The sequence below is a fragment of the Cherax quadricarinatus genome, chromosome 95 (assembly GCF_038502225.1).
Source record: "Cherax quadricarinatus isolate ZL_2023a chromosome 95, ASM3850222v1, whole genome shotgun sequence".
Classification (NCBI taxonomy): Eukaryota; Metazoa; Arthropoda; class Malacostraca; order Decapoda; family Parastacidae; genus Cherax; species Cherax quadricarinatus.
The window spans coordinates 238,201-260,259 of NC_091386.1; the positions used below are offsets into that span (position 1 = coordinate 238,201).

At 45.3% G+C, this 22,059-nt stretch overlaps 1 protein-coding gene across 2 annotated transcripts in view; it reads left to right on the forward strand.

Annotated features, from left to right (window-relative positions):
- The first annotated feature begins 5,993 nt into the window (after positions 1-5,993).
- Positions 5,994-22,059, forward strand: part of LOC128703913 (WD repeat-containing protein 11) — a 62,813-nt gene continuing 46,747 nt past the window's right edge. For both annotated transcript variants that reach the window (XM_053798785.2, XM_053798786.2), the window contains exons 1-2: positions 5,994-6,152; positions 18,294-18,405. In XM_053798785.2, coding sequence (XP_053654760.2) covers positions 6,010-6,152; positions 18,294-18,405 — 255 coding nt within the window. In that variant the 5' untranslated portion in view covers positions 5,994-6,009. The remainder of the gene's footprint in view (positions 6,153-18,293; positions 18,406-22,059) is intronic.

Here is a 22,059-nt window from a genome sequence, read left to right on the forward strand (position 1 = left end):
TACTACAGACTCTGGCCATACAATAGAGCGGAAAAATAATGTAAGGGACCTGGGAGTAGTAATGTCTGAGGATCTCACTTTCAAGGATCACAACAGTGCCACGATCGCTCGTGCAAAGAAAATGATAGGATGGATAATGAGAACGTTCAAAACGAGAGATGCCAAGCCAATGATGATCCTTTTCAAATCACTTGTTCTCTCTAGGCTGGAATACTGCTGTACATTAACATCTCCATTCAAAGCAGGTGAAATCGCAGATCTAGAGAGTGTACAGAGATCCTTTACTGCACGTATAAGTTCTGTCAAGCACCTTAACTACTGGGAACGCTTGGAAGCACTTGACTTGTACTCGTTGGAACGCAGGAGGGAGAGATATATCATAATCTACACTTGGAAAATCTTGGAAGGAATGATCCCAAATCTGCACACAGAAATCACTCCCTACGAAAGTAAAAGACTGGGCAGGCGATGCAAAATGCCCCCAATAAAAAGTAGAGACGCCATTGGTACACTAAGGGAAAATACCATAAGTGTCCGGGGCCCAAGACTGTTCAACAGCCTCCCATCAAGCATTAGGGGAATTGCCAATAAACCCCTGGCTGCCTTCAAGACCCCTGGCTGCCTTCAAGACCCCTCGCTGCCTTCAAGACCCCTCGCTGCCTTCAAGACCCTTCGCTGCCTTCAAGACCCCTCGCTGCCTTCAAGACCCCTCGCTGCCTTCAAGACCCCTCGCTGCCTTCAAGACCCCTGGCTGCCTTCAAGACCCCTGGCTGCCTTCAAGACCCCTGGCTGCCTTCAAGACCCCTCGCTGCCTTCAAGACCCCTCGCTGCCTTCAAGACCCCTGGCTGCCTTCAAGACCCCTGGCTGCCTTCAAGACCCCTGGCTGCCTTCAAGACCCCTGGCTGCCTTCAAGACCCCTGGCTACCTTCAAGACCCCTGGCTGCCTTCAAGAGAGAGCTGGACAGATACCTAAAGTCAGTGCCGGATCAGCCGGGCTGTGGCTCGTACGTTGGACTGCGTGCGGCCAGCAGTAACAGCCTAGTTGATCAGGCCCTGATCCATCGGGAGGCCTGGTCATGGACCGGGCCGCGGGGGCGTTGATCCCCGGAATAACCTCCAGGTAGGTTAGGCTGAGTTAGGTTTAGTTAAGTTAGGTTAGGAACTTTTTCCTAGATTGACTGTTACCTTAAGGAAGTTTTTCCTGGGAAATTCTTGATCTACCTGGAACTTCTGTGGTACAGCTGACAAGAGGTCAGCCGGAGGTCAGTAGGTCAACAGTGTATAGGACAAGGATATGCACCAAGGAGAGAGTGAGAGAATGAGAGAGAGAGAGAGAGACAGACAGAGAGAGAGAGTCAGGGTAGGGGGGTCGGTGCTCCCTTAGGGAGTCAGTCACTGGATATCTTGTAGCAGTGACCTTTTCTCTCTCTAGTTCCCACATATACACTACTTTCCCTCTTATTCCCCTTTTGTTCTCTTGTATTGTGTTGTATTGTAACATGTAATGTGTTGTAGTGTGTTATGTTGTATTATCTGTTGTGTTATACCTTATAGACTGGTGTATTGTATTGTTCTAGTACTGTATTGTGTTATTTTGCATATTGTACTGTTATATTTTATATTGTATTGTATCATTTTTGTATTATTATTATTATTATTATTATTATTATTATTATTATTATTATTATTATTATTATTATGTGAGGTGTGAGAGACACTGTCAACCGCCTCGACCCCAGCAACCACAAACAGGCAAGTACAACCAGCCGCCATATTGGCAACAAAAAACGGATATAAACAGAGAGAGAGAGAGAGAGAGAGAGAGAGAGAGAGAGAGAGAGAGAGAGAGAGAGAGAGAGAGAGAGAGAGAGAGAGAGAGAGAGAGAGAGAGAGAGAGAGAGAGAGTTCTTTGACGGTTTTACTGGGAAGCCGGTTACTAAACTCAGGTGGGGGTGGTGGTATTTCTCTCTGCTGGTGCTCGGCAAGATGGTCGGACCATCATGGTCCACCTGATCTAATTGGAATTTCTAGTTTCTATTTCTATTTACAAAGGAACTCTTGCTCATATATCTTTCCTGGCTCAGATGTGGGTAATATATGTTGCCAGTATTATTATTATTATTATTATTATTATTATTATTATTATTATTATTATTATTATTATTATTATTATTATTATTATTATTTAACAAGTTGGCCGTCTCCCACCGAGGCAGGGTGACCCAAAAAGAAAGAAAATCCCCAAAAAGAAAATACTTTCATCATCATTCAACACTTTTACCACTTTTACCACACATAATCACTGTTTTTGCAGAGGTGCTCATAACACAACAGTTTAGAAGCATATACCTGGAGTTTACCTGGAGAGAGTTCCGGGGGTCAACGCCCCCGCGGCCCGGTCTGTGACCAGGCCTCCTGGTGGATCAGAGCTTGATCAACCAGGCTGTTACTGCTGGCTGCACGCAAATCAACGTACGAGCCACAGCCTGGCTGGTCAGGAACCGACTTTAGGTGCTTGTCCAGTGCCAGCTTGAAGACTGCCAGGGGTAAGATAAGATAAGATAAGATTTCGTTCGGATTTTTAACCCCAGAGGGTTAGCCACCCAGGATAACCCAAGAAAGTCAGTGCGTCATCGAGGACTGTCTAACTTATTTCCATTGGGGTCCTTAATCTTGTCCCCCAGGATGCGACCCACACCAGTCGACTAACACCCAGGTACCTATTTGCTGCTAGGTGAACAGGACAACAGGTGTAAGGAAACGTGTCGAATGTTTCCACCCGCCGGGAATCGAACCCAGGCCCTCCGTGCGTGAAGCGGGAGCTTTAGCCACCAGGCCACCGGGCCTGGCGGGTCTGTTGGTAATCCCCCTTATGTATGCTGGGAGGCAGTTGAACAGTCTCGGGCCCCTGACACTTATTGTGTGATCTCTTAACGTGCTAGTGACACCCCTGCTTTTCATTGGGGGGATGTTGCATCGTCTGCCAAGTCTTTTGCTTTCGCAGTGTGTGATTTTCGTGTGCAAGTTCGGTACTAGTCCCTCTAGGATTTTCCAGGTGTATATAATCATGTATCTCTCCCGCCTGCATTCCAGGGAATACAGTTTCAGGAACCTCAAGCGCTCCCAGTAATTGAGGTGTTTTATCTCCGTTATGCGCACCGTGAAGGTTCTCTGTACATTTTCTAGGTCAGCAATTTCACTTGCCTTGAAAGGTGCTGTTAGTGTGTAGCAATATTCCAGCCTAGATAGAACAAGTGACCTGAAGAGTGTCATCATGGGCTTGGCATCCCTCCAAACTGCTAATATCCCAAACCCCTCCTTTAAAGTGCAGGCATTGTACTTCCCATTTCCAGGACTCAAGTCTGGCTATATAAAAATAACCGGTTTCCCTGAATCCCTTCACTAAATATTACCCTGCTCACACTCCAACAGATCGTCAGGCCCCAAATACCATTCATCTCCATTCACTCCTATCGAACACACTCATGCACGCCTGCTGGAAGTCCAAGCCCTTCGCCCACAAAACCTCCCTTACCCCTTCCTTCCAACCTTTTCGAGGACGACCCCTACCCCACCTTCCTTCCCCTACAGATTTATACGCTCTCCATGTCATTTTACTTTGATCCATCCTCTCTAAATGACCAAACCACCTCAACAACCCCTCTTCAGCCCTCTGACTAATACTTTTATTACTCCACACCTCCTAATTTCCACACTCCGAATTTTCTGCATAATATTTACACTACACATTGCCCATAGACAGGACATCTCCACTGTCTCCAGCCGCCTCCTCGCTGCTGCATTATTCAATATTATTCAATAACAACACTGTGACTAACCAAGGATTCGAACCCGTGTTGTTTAAGCCCACCTCATCACATATGAGAGGCCCCTAGGAGCTAGTGACCACGTGGTTCTGCACTTTGAATACGTAGTAGAGTTACAAGTGGAGAGAGTAACAGGAGTTGAATGGGAAAAGCCAGACTATAAACGGGGGGATTACACAGGTTTGAGGAACTTCCTGCAGGAGGTTCAGTGGGACAGAGAACTGGTAGGAAAGTCGGTAAATGAAATGATGGAATATGTAACAACAAAATGCAAGGAGGCAGAGGAAAGGTTTGTTCCCAAGGGTAACAGAAATAATGGGAAGACCAGAATGAGCTCCTGGTTTTCCCGACGGTGTAATGAGGCAAAAACCAAGTGCAATAGAGAATGGAAAAAGTGCAGAAGGCGAAGTACACCAAATGGGGAGGAGGATGAAATTAGCTCTGAAGTATCCACACCATCGTATGTTCTCGGTTCACGGTACAACACCTAGCTCTGCTGGGTGTGTGATTCTTGTAGGATTGTATGGACCCGTGAGTTAAAGCATCATGAATTTTCGTTCACCATGAAGCAGGCTAAAACAACATGGGTTCGAATCCTCGGCTAGTCGCAGTGTTGTTATTGATTAATGTGAAAATTTGTCTGGACTGTCTCCAAGTGAGTCGCCTACCCTGGTAAGCTCTGTTGACACCGAGCTCTGAGGTCGGTACCTCAGCCTCACCAGTGGCTTATAGGACAGATTTTCATAAATGACTGATGTTGCAAGAAATCTCACCTGCATGCATGTTTAAAGGACTAACTTACTTGGTGATGTAGGATATATTCTGGTCTTCAACCTCCTTAAGCTTTAGTCCCTCTGGACTTGCCCTCAGAACCACGTGCAACCGGGAGCCTTAATTCCTGCAATATTCAATCATTATTAGTGACCTGCCTGCACCTCAGAAATTCTTATTTCCAAGGGGGATGAATCCCCTAGAATACTATGCAGAAAGTGACACTAGCTTCTAGGTTGACAAGAGACGCTGGTACGTACTGGCCATGAACTGCCAGCTGCACAAAGGCCACAGCTCAACTCACTCGCAACTTTCCCCAGACACTGGCCAGGTTCCTAAGAAAAAGTGGAGGTCTTGTCTTACTGTATGGGAGTGATGGAGAAGGACATCTACGGTACATCGACGTGCCTCCACAAGATTTCCCCAGGTCTAGTATGTGAAGACACATAGGGGCGCCGCCTGCTGGTCATGGCACTTGTTGCTACGATGATGTCTAGTCTTAGAAGGAAGCTCTGGCGTCTTCGAGACCCGCGCCTCGTCGTTCAAACTTGGGCTGCCAGTTCTCCCTACCTAACATAAACTAGTGTTTGCCTACATTCGGCCTATTACTACCTATGTTAAGGTCTTAGGTCTACATTATTATTATCTACAGTTGCCTCAATAATCCTAATATTAGTGTACTAACAGTATAAACTACCTACTTCTTCCCTGAAGGGTAAATCTATCAATTAAGAAGTACCTTCCAACCACCTTCACCAACCTGGGTGTGTGTGTGTGTGTGTGTGTTTTGGTTGGGTGTAAGGGCCACCCAACTCAGCCGTTCCATAACGGTCATGCTGGGACCTTTGTACGCCGTATCTGTCCTGTGGAACTTTAGGGACCAAATAAATTTCCACAATTAAATACTACTTGTTCGTGGTTACAATAATATATATAATGCTCGTGGAGGCTAGTACACTAAACAGGGAGGAGGATGAAATTAGCTCTGAAGCACCCACACCATCGTATGTCCTCGGATCACGGTACAACACCTAGCTCTGCTGGGTGTGTCATGAATTTGTGTTCACCATGAGGCGAGCTAAAACAACACGGGTTCGAATCCTCGGCTAGTCGCAGTATTGTTATTGATTAAATACCACTTGTTGTTGGTTACAATAATGTTGCAATAAATAAGGAAGCTGTGACACTAAGTCCCCTCAAGGAAGGTTCCTTGATTTTGGTGAGGGGCTCTTGATTTAGGGAATTAGATCTGTGCTCCAGTTCCCCGAATTAAGCCTGAATGCCTTCCACATCCCCCCCAGGCGCTGTATAATCCTCTGGGTTTAGCGCTTCCCCCTTGATCATAATAATAACAATGTGACAGTAAGGTGTCAGTAGCCCTTATAAACCCAACAAGAAGCAGGAGAGAGGATGGCTGGAGGTGGCGAGGCTGTGGAGAGGTCAGACGAGGGAAAAACCTCACCAGTGCCACATTTACCCGTCAACTTGCAACGTGTGGTGCCCAGGACAGTGCCAGGGCCAGTCAGTGCCCACAACAAGGCCGCTATTGACTGGTTAGTCACAGCGGGACAAAGGTCGCCATTTTTGTCTGGCTGTCCATCACGGTCATATATATACACTGATATACAGGACGACCACTGGGAGGGGGGAAGGGGAGTTGAATGATAGCTCTAGGCCCTTCATGTTACCATAAACACATCATCAAGAGCTCGCAATGCTGCAGAAATGAGCAGGAAGGCCAGGACAAGCACCTAAAGTCAGTTCCTGATCAGCCGGGCTGTGGCTCGTACGTTGGTTTGCGTGCAGCCAGCAGCAACAGCCTGGTTGATTAGGCTCTGATCCACCAGGAGGCCTGGTCACAGACCGGGCCGCGGGGGCGTTGACCCCCGGAACTCCAGGTAAACTCCAGATGTGTTTAAGATAGAGTTGTTCCCTTCAACACATCTATCTGGATTTTCCAACTTATTTCTGCAACATTGCAAGCTGATGATGTGCTCATTGCAACACGAAAGGCCTAGAGCTGTCTTTCAACTCAACACCATGGTTTTGCATCTGGTATCACTTGTTCATGTTCACTGATAATGAGACATTTGGGCAGCTTTATTGTGGGAATATTTCACCAGCCAGTGTGACTTCTTCAGTCCAGTGAACAGTGGGGGAGATGTGGAGGAGTTTGAGATAATCAGTCCCTCAGTCTCCAGATTGATGGAGTGAACACCAACTCCAGGCTGAGGGACTGATTACCTCAAGCTTTCACCGTTCTTCTCTGTATTGGACTGAAGAAGCCACTGGCTGGCAAAACATTCCCACAATAAACATTCCCAAAGGTTACGTGCAGCCAGCGATAACAGCGATAACAATACCACCAGTCCGATAACATTCTTCTTTGCAAATATACAGGGTCTAAAGCCAGCAACAAACAACAAAATACCTTTCATCCGTGGACTGCTTGCAGAGGCAAAGGCAATGTTCGCGGCTTTCACTGAGACCCACATAAAGGATCACTTGGACAACGAAATATGGATCCCAGGTTACAACCTATACAGATGTGACAGAGTGAACAGGCAAAAGGGGGGGGTTGGCCTGTACATTGCAGAGTCACTTGTTTGCACAGAACTGCTTAATGCCTCAAATGATGTAGTGGAAGTTTTAGCAGTAAAGGTCGAGAACCAAAACCTAGTCATTGTGGTAGTCTACAAGCCTCCGGATGCAACATCCCAGCAATTCCAGGAACAGCTGTTAAAAATTGACCACTGTCTGGAAAATCTTCCAGCTCCTGCACCCAACATCTTGCTCCTGGGGGATTTCAACTTAAGGCACCTAAAATGGAGGAATATAGCAAATAATATTGTTGCAGTAATAACACCAGGAGGCAGCTCTGATGAAAACTCACACTCACACGAGCTTTTAAATCTCTGCACAAAATTCAATTTAAACCAGCAAATAATAGAGCCTACTAGACTGGAGAATACACTAGACCTCATCTTCACTAACAATGATGATCTGATAAGAAATGTCACCATATCAAAAACAATATACTCAGATCACAACATAATTGAGGTTCAGACATGTATGCGTGGAGCCCCAGACCGACAAAATGAGACTAGTCACGAGGGAGCATTCACCAAATTCAACTTCAATAACAAAAACATAAAGTGGGACCAAGTAAACCAAGTCCTAACCGATATAAGCTGGGAAGATACTCACTACGAAAGCAAAAGACTTGGCAGACGATGCACCATCCCCCCAATGAAAAGCAGGGGTGTCACTAGCACGTTAAGAGACCATACAATAAGTGTCAGGGGCCCGAGACTGTTCAACTGCCTCCCAGCACACATAAGGGGGATTACCAACAGACCCCTGGCAGTCTTCAAGCTGGCACTGGACAAGCACCTAAAGTCAGTTCCTGATCAGCCGGGCTGTGGCTCGTACGTTGGTTTGCGTGCAGCCAGCAGCAACAGCCTGGTTGATCAGGCGCTGATCCACCAGGAGGCCTGGTCACAGACCGGGCCGCGGGGGCGTTGACCCCCGAAACTCTCTCCAGGTAAACTCTCCAGGTAAGCAACACAGACCCCAACTTATGCCTAGAACAGATTAACTCGGTGGCACTCGATGTATGCACAAGGCTTATTCCTCTAAGAAAAAGGAGGAGTAGATGTAAAATAGAAAGAGACAGGCGCTCCCTTTACAGGCGACGGAAAAGAATAACAGAGCGGCTAAAAGAGGTCAATATATCTGAAATGCGTAGGGAGACACTGGTCAGAGAAATAGCAAGCATCGAACTTAAGCTAAAAGAATCCTTTAGGAGTCAGGAATCGCGGGAAGAACTAAAAGCCATAAATGAAATCGAAAGAAACCCAAAGTATTTCTTCTCCTATGCCAAATCAAAATCGAGAACAACGTCCAGTATTGGGCCCCTACTTAAACAAGATGGGTCCTACACAGATGACAGCAAGAAAATGAGTGAGCTACTCAAGTCCCAATATGACTCGGTTTTTAGCAAGCCGCTAACCAGACTGAGAGTTGAAGATCAAAATTAATTTTTTATGAGAGAGCCACAAAATTTGATTAACACAAGCCTATCCGATGTTATCCTGACGCCAAATGACTTCGAACAGGCGATAAATGACATGCCCATGCACTCTGCCCCAGGGCCAGACTCATGGAACTCTGTGTTCATCAAGAACTGCAAGAAGCCCCTATCACGAGCCTTTTCCATCCTATGGAGAGGGAGCATGGACACGGGGGTCGTCCCTCAGTTACTAAAAACAACAGACATAGCCCCACTCCACAAAGGGGGCAGTAAAGCAATAGCAAAGAACTACAGACCAATAGCACTAACATCCCATATCATAAAAATCTTTGAAAGGGTCCTAAGAAGCAAGATCACCACCCATCTAGAAACCCATCAGTTACACAACCCAGGGCAACATGGGTTTAGAACAGGTCGCTCCTGTCTGTCTCAACTATTGGATCACTACGACAAGGTCCTAAATGCACTAGAAGACAAAAAGAATGCAGATGTAATATATACAGACTTTGCAAAAGCCTTCGACAAGTGTGACCATGGCGTAATAGCGCACAAAATGCGTGCTAAAGGAATAACAGGAAAAGTCGGTCGATGGATCTATAATTTCCTCACTAACAGAACACAGAGAGTAGTCGTCAACAGAGTAAAGTCCGAGGCAGCTACGGTGAAAAGCTCTGTTCCACAAGGCACAGTACTAGCTCCCATCTTGTTCCTCATCCTCATATCCGACATAGACAAGGATGTCAGCCACAGCACTGTGTCTTCCTTTGCAGATGACACCCGAATCTGCATGACAGTGTCTTCCATTGCAGACACTGCAAGGCTCCAGGCGGACATCAACCAAATCTTTCAGTGGGCTGCGGAAAACAATATGAAGTTCAACGATGAGAAATTTCAATTACTCAGATATGGTAAACATGAGGAAATTAAATCTTCATCAGAGTACAAAACAAATTCTGGCCACAAAATAGAGCGAAACACCAACGTCAAAGACCTGGGAGTGATTATGTCGGAGGATCTCACCTTCAAGGACCATAACATTGTATCAATCGCATCTGCTAGAAAAATGACAGGATGGATAATGAGAACCTTCAAAACTAGGAAGGCCAAGCCCATGATGACACTCTTCAGGTCACTTGTTCTATCTAGGCTGGAATATTGCTGCACTCTAACAGCACCTTTCAAGGCAGGTGAAATTGCCGACCTAGAAAATGTACAGAGAACTTTCACGGCGCGCATAACGGAGATAAAACACCTCAATTACTGGGAGCGCTTGAGGTTTCTAAACCTGTATTCCCTGGAATGCAGGAGGGAGAGATACATGATTATATACACCTGGAAAATCCTAGAGGGACTAGTACCGAACTTGCACACGAAAATCACTCACTACGAAAGCAAAAGACTTGGCAGACGATGCACCATCCCCCCAATGAAAAGCAGGGATGTCACTAGCACGTTAAGAGACCATACAATAAGTGTCAGGGGCCCGAGACTGTTCAACTGCCTCCCAGCACACATAAGGGGGATTACCAACAGACCCCTGGCAGTCTTCAAGCTGGCACTGGACAAGCACCTAAAGTCAGTTCCTGATCAGCCGGGCTGTGGCTCGTACGTTGGTTTGCGTGCAGCCAGCAGCAACAGCCTGGTTGATCAGGGGCTGATCCACCAGGAGGCCTGGTCACAGACCGGGCCGCGGGGGCGTTGACCCCCGAAACTCTCTCCAGGTAAACTCCAGGTAAACTCCAGGCCCTGATCCACTGTGAGGCCTGGTCACAGACCGGGCTGCGGGGGCGTTGACCCCCAAAGACTTCACCAGGTATAGAGGTGTAGAGATAGGCTTTAAACCCTAATAACTCTTAAGGCTGGTGCCTTGATGCTGTTAAGGGGCTCTTGATCCAGGAAACTGGACCTCCTCTCCCTTGGATTGAACCTGAATGCCCCCCAGACACTGTATGAGCCCTAGTGTCATTTACTGCTATCCATAAATGTAATAATAATACAAATATTGAAAATTATAACATATTATCATCTCTATTCAGGTTTATATAGTTTTGTATAACCCAGTTTTGTGATTCCCGCCGAGGGAAGAAACATTGGGCATGTTTCTTTACACTGGTTGTCTATGTTCACCCATCAGTAAAATGGGTACCTGGGTGTTAGTGGACTGGTGTGGGTCGCATCCTGGGTGTTAGTGGACTGGTGTGGGTCGCATCCTGGGTGTTAGTGGACTGGTGTGGGTTGCATCCTGGGTGTTAGTGGACTGGTGTGGGTCGCATCCTGGGTGTTAGTGGACTGGTGTGGGTCGCATCCTGGGTGTTAGTGGACTGGTGTGGGTCGCATCCTGGGTGTTAGTGGACTGGTGTGGGTCGCATCCTGGGTGTTAGTGGACTGGTGTGGGTCGCATCCTGGGTGTTAGTGGACTGGTGTGGGTTGTATCCTGGGTGTTAGTGGACTGGTGTGGGTCGCATCCTGGGTGTTAGCGGACTGGTGTGGGTCGCATCCTGGGTGTTAGTGGACTGGTGTGGGTCGCATCCTGGGTGTTAGTGGACTGGTGTGGGTCGCATCCTGGGTGTTAGTGGACTGGTGTGGGTCGCATCCTGGGTGTTAGTGGACTGGTGTGAGTCGCATCCTGGGTGTTAGTGGACTGGTGTGGGTCGCATCCTGGGTGTTAGTGGACTGGTGTGGGTCGCATCCTGGGTGTTAGTGGACTGGTGTGGGTCGCATCCTGGGTGTTAGTGGACTGGTGTGGGTCGCATCCTGGGTGCTAGTGGACTGGTGTGGGTCGCATCCTGGGTGTTAGTGGACTGGTGTGGGTCGCATCCTGGGTGTTAGTGGACTGTGTGGGTCGCATCCTGGGTGTTAGTGGACTGGTGTGGGTCGCATCCTGGGTGTTAGTGGACTGGTGTGGGTGGCATCCTGGGTGTTAGTGGACTGGTGTGGGTCGCATCCTGGGTGTTAGTGGACTGGTGTGGGTCGCATCCTGGGTGTTAGTGGACTGGTGTGGGTTGCATCCTGGGTGTTAGTGGACTGGTGTGGGTTGCATCCTGGGTGTTAGTGGACTGGTGTGGGTTGCATCCTGGGTGTTAGTGGACTGGTGTGGGTTGCATCCTGGGTGTTAGTGGACTGGTGTGGGTCGCATCCTGGGTGTTAGTGGACTGGTGTGGGTCGCATCCTGGGTGTTAGTGGACTGGTGTGGGTCGCATCCTGGGTGTTAGTGGACTGGTGTGGGTCGCATCCTGGGTGTTAGTGGACTGGTGTGGGGTGCATCCTGGGTGTTAGTGGACTGGTGTGGGTCACATCCTGGGTGTTAGTGGACTGGTGTGGGTTGCATCCTGGGTGTTAGTGGACTGGTGTGGGTCGCATCCTGGGTGTTAGTGGACTGGTGTGGGTTGCATCCTGGGTGTTAGTGGACTGGTGTGGGTTGCATCCTGGGTGTTAGTGGACTGGTGTGGGTCGCATCCTGGGTGTTAGTGGACTGGTGTGGGTCGCATCCTGGGTGTTAGTGGACTGGTGTGGGTTGCATCCTGGGTGTTAGTGGACTGGTGTGGGTCGCATCCTGGGTGTTAGTGGACTGGTGTGGGTCGCATCCTGGGTGTTAGTGGACTGGTGTGGGTCGCATCCTGGGTGTTAGTGGACTGGTGTGGGTTGCATCCTGGGTGTTAGTGGACTGGTGTGGGTTGCATCCTGGGTGTTATTGGACTGGTGTGGGTCGCATCCTGGGTGTTAGTGGACTGGTGTGGGTCGCATCCTGGGAGTTAGTGGACTGGTGTGGGTCGCATCCTGGGAGTTAGTGGACTGGTGTGGGTCACATCCTGGGTGTTAGTGGACTGGTGTGGGTCGCATCCTGGGACAAGCGCCTAATTTACCCGAAATGCTCAGCATAACGAGGGGTTTTTCTATGTAGTAGTAAGTCAGTGATGTCAGCTATGGTCTATATACCTTGTACATGTACTTGTAGTAAATAAAGATATTATTATTAGTAGTATATGACAATCTTCAGATAATTTTTTAACACAGTTGTCGTCTGTGTCGAGGACGAGTGACACTGACATTCACTATTATTGATCCAGCAACTTTCTTGCCAGGAGTGTGCATATATCTTATGTCAAATGACCTTATGAAGTACCATGTCCCCACTCATTCTTCACAGTGCAGGCACTGTACTTCACACCACACATTCTTCACAGTGTAGGCACTGTACTTCACACCACACATTCTTCAGTGTGCAGGCACTGTACTACATACCACTCATTCTTCAGTGTGCAGGCACTGTACTTCACACCACACATTCTTCAGTGTGCAGGCACTGTACTACATACCACTCATTCTTCACAGTGCAGGCACTGTACTTCACACCACACATTCTTCAGTGTGCAGGCACTGTACTACATACCACACATTCTTCAGTGTGCAGGCACTGTACTACATACCACTCATTCTTCACAGTGCAGGCACTGTACTTCACACCACACATTCTTCAGTGTGTAGGCACTGTACTTCACACCACACATTCTTCAGTGTGCAGGCACTGTACTTCACACCACACATTCTTCAGTGTGCAGGCACTGTACTACATACCACTCATTCTTCACAGTGCAGGCACTGTACTTCACACCACACATTCTTCAGTGTGCAGGCACTGTACTTCACACCACACATTCTTCACTGTGCAGGCACTGTACTTCACACCACACATTCTTCAGTGTGCAGGCACTGTACTACATACCACACATTCTTCAGTGTGCAGGCACTGTACTACATACCACACATTCTTCAGTGTGTAGGCACTGTACTACATACCACACATTCTTCAGTGTGCAGGCACTGTACTACATACCACACATTCTTCAGTGTGTAGGCACTGTACTACATACCACACATTCTTCAGTGTGCAGGCACTGTACTACATACCACACATTCTTCAGTGTGCAGGCACTGTACTACATACCACACATTCTTCAGTGTGTAGGCACTGTACTACACACCACACATTCTTCAGTGTGCAGGCACTGTACTACACACCACACATTCTTCAGTGTGTAGGCACTGTACTACACACCACACATTCTTCAGTGTGTAGGCACTGTACTACACACCACACATTCTTCAGTGTGCAGGCACTGTACTACACACCACACATTCTTCAGTGTGTAGGCACTGTACTACATACCACTCATTCTTCAGTGTGCAGGCACTGTACTACACACCACACATTCTTCAGTGTGTAGGCACTGTACTACATACCACTCATTCTTCAGTGTGTAGGCACTGTACTACACACCACACATTCTTCAGTGTGCAGGCACTGTACTACACACCACACATTCTTCAGTGTGTAGGCACTGTACTACATACCACTCATTCTTCAGTGTGCAGGCACTGTACTACACACCACACATTCTTCAGTGTGCAGGCACTGTACTACACACCACACATTCTTCAGTGTGCAGGCACTGTACTTCATACCACACATTCTTCAGTGTGCAGGCACTGTACTACACACCACACATTCTTCAGTGTGCAGGCACTGTACTACACACCACACATTCTTCAGTGTGCAGGCACTGTACTTCACACCACACATTCTTCAGTGTGTAGGCACTGTACTTCACACCACACATTCTTCAGTGTGCAGGCACTGTACTTCACACCACACATTCTTCAGTGTGTAGGCACTGTACTACACACCACACATTCTTCAGTGTGCAGGCACTGTACTTCACACCACACATTCTTCAGTGTGCAGGCACTGTACTACACACCACACATTCTTCAGTGTGTAGGCACTGTACTACACACCACACATTCTTCAGTGTGCAGGCACTGTACTTCACACCACACATTCTTCAGTGTGCAGGCACTGTACTTCACACCACACATTCTTCAGTGTGCAGGCACTGTACTTCACACCACACATTCTTCAGTGTGCAGGCACTGTACTACACACCACACATTCTTCAGTGTGCAGGCACTGTACTTCACACCACACATTCTTCAGTGTGCAGGCACTGTACTTCACACCACACATTCTTCAGTGTGCAGGCACTGTACTTCACACCACACATTCTTCAGTGTGCAGGCACTGTACTACACACCACACATTCTTCAGTGTGCAGGCACTGTACTACACACCACACATTCTTCAGTGTGCAGGCACTGTACTTCACACCACACATTCTTCAGTGTGCAGGCACTGTACTTCACACCACACATTCTTCAGTGTGCAGGCACTGTACTTCACACCACACATTCTTCAGTGTGCAGGCACTGTACTTCACACCACACATTCTTCAGTGTGCAGGCACTGTACTTCACACCACACATTCTTCAGTGTGCAGGCACTGTACTACACACCACACATTCTTCAGTGTGCAGGCACTGTACTACACACCACACATTCTTCAGTGTGCAGGCACTGTACTTCACACCACACATTCTTCAGTGTGCAGGCACTGTACTTCACACCACACATTCTTCAGTGTGCAGGCACTGTACTTCACACCACACATACATCAGTGTGCAGGCACTGTACTTCACACCACACATTCTTCAGTGTGTAGGCACTGTACTTCACACCACACATTCTTCAGTGTGTAGGCACTGTACTACACACCACACATTCTTCAGTGTGCAGGCACTGTACTACACACCACACATTCTTCAGTGTGTAGGCACTGTACTACACACCACACATTCTTCAGTGTGTAGGCACTGTACTACACATCACACATTCTTCAGTGTGCAGGCACTGTACTACACACCACACATTCTTCAGTGTGCAGGCACTGTACTACACACCACACATTCTTCAGTGTGCAGGCACTGTACTTCACACCACACATTCTTCAGTGTGCAGGCACTGTACTTCACACCACACATTCTTCAGTGTGCAGGCACTGTACTACACACCACACATTCTTCAGTGTGCAGGCACTGTACTACACACCACACATTCTTCAGTGTGCAGGCACTGTACTTCACACCACACATTCTTCAGTGTGCAGGCACTGTACTTCACACCACACATTCTTCAGTGTGTAGGCACTGTACTTCACACCACACATTCTTCAGTGTGTAGGCACTGTACTTCACACCACACATTCTTCAGTGTGTAGGCACTGTACTACACACCACACATTCTTCAGTGTGTAGGCACTGTACTTCACACCACACATTCTTCAGTGTGCAGGCACTGTACTACACACCACACATTCTTCAGTGTGTAGGCACTGTACTTCACACCACACATTCTTCAGTGTGCAGGCACTGTACTACACACCACACATTCTTCAGTGTGTAGGCACTGTACTACACACCACACATTCTTCAGTGTGTAGGCACTGTACTTCACACCTCCAGGATTCACTTAATGTCATGAAACATTCATAAGCTTCAGTAAGCTTAAGCTTACTTCAGTCTTATGGTGGATATTGATATAAATTTTTGATAAACACATCTGTATATTATGCTCCTCTTAAACTTTTAATGTTTTTCATTTTGTACAGGAATCACAGTCTTATACTCTCAATGTATCCTTTGAACTTGTGTACCATTGTATGTAATAGTGAATGTAAGAAAACACATTCATCATTATTCATGCAGTTGCTATCTTTCCAGAAATGTGCTGACACCATAATTCAGATCAGATTACCTTTCAACTGCAGCATCCCTGCATATATATTTATATATATATATGTATATACACATATGCTTCCTAGGTAGTAGGTTGGTAGACAGCAACCACCCAGGGAGGTACTACCGTCCTGCCAAGTGAGTGTAAAACGAAAGCCTGTAATTGTTTTACATGATGGTAGGATTGCTGGTGTCCTTTTTTCTGTCTCATAAACATGCAAGATTTCAGGTACGTCTTGCTACTTCTACTTACACTTAGGTCACACTACACATACATGTACAAGCATATATATACACACCCCTTTGGATTTTCTGTTATTTTCTTTCTAGTTCTTGTTCTTGTTTATTTCCTCCTATCTCCATGGGGAAGTGGAACAGAATTCTTCCTCCGTAAGCCATGCGTGTTGTAAGAGACGACTAAAATGCCGGGAGCAAGGGGCTAGTAACCCCTTCTCCTGTATAAATTACTGTACTAAATTTAAAAAGAGAAACTTTTGTTTTTCTTTTTGGGCCACCCCGCCTCGGTGGGATACAGCCGGTTTGTTGACAGAAGAAGACACATATGCTTAACAATTCGCAAACAGGCAATTTTTTTTTTTCTTTTTTTTCAACAAGTCGGCCATCTCCCACCGAGGCAGGGTGACCCAAAAAAGAAAGAAAATCCCCAAAAAGAAAATACTTTCATCATCATTCAACACTTTCACCACACTCACACATTATCACTGTTTTTGCAGAGGTGCTCAGAATACAACAGTTTAGAAGCATATACATATAAAGATACACAACATATCCCTCCAAACTGCCAATAATTTTTATATTTATATTTATTTATAAAAAATGAGGTGGTAGGAGAAACAGAATGTTTGAACAGCCTCAGGGAGAACTCTGTATTTTTTCCGTGAAGACTTTTATATTTACTTGTCTGATTCTGTGGATCCTCAGATTTGCAACTAGAGGCAGACCAATTCCATATATTAAAACATATAGGTATATTTTTTTAATGTTTTTTTTTTTATTATTATTAACACACTGGCTGATTCCCATGAAGGTACGATGGCCTGATAAAGAAAAACTTTCACCATCATTCACTCCATCACTGTCTTGCCAGAAGGGTGCTTTACACTACAGTTTTTAAACTGCAACATTAACACCCCTCCTTCAGACATTTACTAAAAAAGAGAAGAAGAAAAACTTTTTTTAATGTACCTCATATTATTGCTGCTTGACTGAATTCATTTTATTACATGTACAGTTTTGAGTTTAAGTAAGACTCAAATGGTATTTTAAATGTTAGTACTTTTTCATTGTGAACTTTGAGTACATTACTTTACACTAGATATTATATTAAGTTTTATATTAATGCAAGGATTTAATAGCAGCCCAGTTGTGCCATAAAGATTTTAATGGTGAGAACTCCAGAAATATTGTGGCTCCTTTATACTGTACTTAAGTTTCGGCATTCATTAAAACATGTGTACATATATTTAATTGTTGTAGTCACTTGCATGAAGAATTTTGTTTGTTGTCTAAGTAAATGAGTATATATAAAGTTGTTATTCTGTGTTCACTATGTATGATGACTAGTCGGTGCTTTAACCCTTAAATGGTCCAAACGTATATACAGTGGACCCCCGGATAACGATCAGCTCCCAACTCGACCAATTATGTAAGTTTATTTTTGTAAGTGCTTTTGTAGGTGTATTTTTAGGGGTCTGAAAAGGACTAATCTAATTCACAATATTTCTTATGGGAACAAATTCGGTCTATAACGGCACCCAAACAGACTTCTGGATTGAAATAATATCGTTATGCGGGGGTCCACTGTATACGTTTTTTCAACATCTGTATGTAAAAAAATGTAATCTTTTTTTTTTTGTTTTACATGTGAAAACGTGTAAAAAAAACTTATCTACATTTTTTTGGGTTATATTTGAAAATATGTAAAAAAAAGTAGATCTACTTTTGTAGCTACGAATTTGAACGTCGATCTGTTTGGACCGTTTAAGGGTTAAGAACATATATATTTCTCCAGGGGCTGGCAAGGATTCCTGGCCTATGGTGCACAGACAACTGTAGTGGTGGTTGACCCAGTGACTCTGCAGTGTGTCCAAACGCTCTCCAAACACCGCAGCCATGTGGTTAAGGTAAGATTAATTTTTTTTTTTTTTGTCGATAGCCATCTCCCACTGAGACAGTGAATCAAAGAAGAAAAACATTCATCATCATTCATTTAACCCATAAACGGTCCAAACGTATATATACGTTCACTACCGTACTGCCCCAACTTTTTTGAGAAAAAAAAAATTTTTTTTATTTATTTATTATCACACCGGCCGATTCCCACCAAGGCAGGGTGGCCCGAAAAAGAAAAACTTTCACCATCATTCACTCCATCACTGTCTTGCCAGAAGGGTGCTTTACACTACAGTTTTTAAACTGCAACATTAACACCCCTCCTTCAGAGTGCAGGCACTGTACTTCCCATCTCCAGGACTCAAGTCCGGCCTGCCGGTTTCCCTGAATCCCTTCATAAATGTTACTTTGCTCACACTCCAACAGCACGTCAAGTATTAAAAACCATTTGTCTCCATTCACTCCTATCAAACACGCTCACGCATGCCTGCTGGAAGTCCAAGCCCCTCGCACACAAAACCTCCTTTACCCCCTCCCTCCAACCCTTCCTAGGCCGACCCCTACCCCGCCTTCCTTCCACTACAGACTGATACACTCTTGAAGTCATTCTGTTTCGCTCCATTCTCTCTACATGTCCGAACCACCTCAACAACCCTTCCTCAGCCCTCTGGACAACAGTTTTGGTAATCCCGCACCTCCTCCTAACTTCCAAACTACGAATTCTCTGCATTATATTCACACCACACATTGCCCTCAGACATGACATCTCCACTGCCTCCAGCCTTCTCCTCGCTGCAACATTCATCACCCACGCTTCACACCCATATAAGAGCGTTGGTAAAACTATACTCTCATACATTCCCCTCTTTGCCTCCAAGGACAAAGTTCTTTGTCTCCACAGACTCCTAAGTGCACCACTCACTCTTTTTCCCTCATCAATTCTATGATTCACCTCATCTTTCATAGACCCATCCGCTGACACGTCCACTCCCAAATATCTGAATACGTTCACCTCCTCCATACTCTCTCCCTCCAATCTGATATTCAATCTTTCATCACCTAATCTTTTTGTTATCCTCATAACCTTACTCTTTCCTGTATTCACCTTTAATTTTCTTCTTTTGCACACCCTACCAAATTCATCCACCAATCTCTGCAACTTCTCTTCAGAATCTCCCAAGAGCACAGTGTCATCGGCAAAGAGCAGCTGTGACAACTCCCACTTTGTGTGTGATTCTTTATCTTTTAACTCCACGCCTCTTGCCAAGACCCTCGCATTTACTTCTCTTACAACCCCATCTATAAATATATTAAACAACCACGGTGACATCACACATCCTTGTCTAAGGCCTACTTTTACTGGGAAAAAATTTCCCTCTTTCCTACATACTCTAACTTGAGCCTCACTATCCTCGTAAAAACTCTTCACTGCTTTCAGTAACCTACCTCCTACACCATACACTTGCAACATCTGCCACATTGCCCCCCTATCCACCCTGTCATACGCCTTTTCCAAATCCATAAATGCCACAAAGACCTCTTTAGCCTTATCTAAATACTGTTCACTTATATGTTTCACTGTAAACACCTGGTCCACACACCCCCTACCTTTCCTAAAGCCTCCTTGTTCATCTGCTATCCTATTCTCCGTCTTACTCTTAATTCTTTCAATTATAACTCTACCATACACTTTACCAGGTACACTCAACAGACTTATCCCCCTATAATTTTTGCACTCTCTTTTATCCCCTTTGCCTTTATACAAAGGAACTATGCATGCTCTCTGCCAATCCCTAGGTACCTTACCCTCTTCCATACATTTATTAAATAATTGCACCAACCACTCCAAAACTATATCCCCACCTGCTTTTAACATTTCTATCTTTATCCCATCAATCCCGGCTGCCTTACCCCCTTTCATTTTACCTACTGCCTCACGAACTTCCCCCACACTCACAACTGGCTCTTCCTCACTCCTACAAGATGTTATTCCTCCTTGCCCTATACACGAAATCACAGCTTCCCTATCTTCATCAACATTTAACAATTCCTCAAAATATTCCTTCCATCTTCCCAATACCTCTACCTCTCCATTTAATAACTCTCCTCTCCTATTTTTAACTGACAAATCCATTTGTTCTCTAGGCTTTCTTAACTTGTTAATCTCACTCCAAAACTTTTTCTTATTTTCAACAAAATTTGTTGATAACATCTCACCCACTCTCTCATTTGCTCTCTTTTTACATTGCTTCACCACTCTCTTAACTTCTCTCTTTTTCTCCATATACTCATCCCTCCTTGCATCACTTCTACTTTGTAAAAACTTCTCATATGCTAACTTTTTCTCCCTTACTACTCTCTTTACATCATCATTCCACCAATCGCTCCTCTTCCCTCCTGCACCCACTTTCCTGTAACCACAAACTTCTGCTGAACACTCTAACACTACATTTTTAAACCTACCCCATACCTCTTCGACCCCATTGCCTATGCTCTCATTAGCCCATCTATCCTCCAATAGCTGTTTATATCTTACCCTAACTGCCTCCTCTTTTAGTTTATAAACCTTCACCTCTCTCTTCCCTGATGCTTCTATTCTCCTTGTATCCCATCTACCTTTTACTCTCAGTGTAGCTACAACTAGAAAGTGATCTGATATATCTGTGGCCCCTCTATAAACATGTACATCCTGAAGTCTACTCAACAGTCTTTTATCTACCAATACATAATCCAACAAACTACTGTCATTTCGCCCTACATCATATCGTGTATACTTATTTATCCTCTTTTTCTTAAAATATGTATTACCTATAACTAAACCCCTTTCTATACAAAGTTCAATCAAAGGGCTCCCATTATCATTTACACCTGGCACCCCAAACTTACCTACCACACCCTCTCTAAAAGTTTCTCCTACTTTAGCATTCAAGTCCCCTACCACAATTACTCTCTCACTTGGTTCAAAGGCTCCTATACATTCACTTAACATCTCCCAAAATCTCTCTCTCTCCTCTGCATTCCTCTCTTCTCCAGGTGCATACACGCTTATTATGACCCACTTCTCGCATCCAACCTTTACTTTAATCCACATAATTCTTGAATTTACACATTCATATTCTCTTTTCTCCTTCCATAACTGATCATTTAACATTACTGCTACCCCTTCCTTTGCTCTAACTCTCTCAGATACTCCAGATTTAATCCCATTTATTTCCCCCCACTGAAACTCTCCTACCCCCTTCAGCTTTGTTTCGCTTAGGGCCAGGACATCCAACTTCTTTTCATTCATAACATCAGCAATCATCTGTTTCTTGTCATCCGCACTACATCCACGCACATTTAAGCAACCCAGTTTTATAAAGTTTTTCTTCTTCTCTTTTTTAGTAATTGTATACAGGAGAAGGGGTTACTAGCCCATTGCTCCCGGCATTTTAGTCGCCTCATACGACACGCATGGCTTACGGAGGAAAGATTCTTTTCCACTTCCCCATGGACAATAGAAGAAATAAAAAAGAACAAGAGCTATTTAGAAAAAGGAGAAAAACCTAGATGTATGTATATATATATATGCATGTGCGTGTCTGTGAAGTGTGACCAAAGTGTAAGTAGGAGTAGCAAGATATCCCTGTTATCTTAGCGTGTTTATGAGACAGAAAAAGAAACCA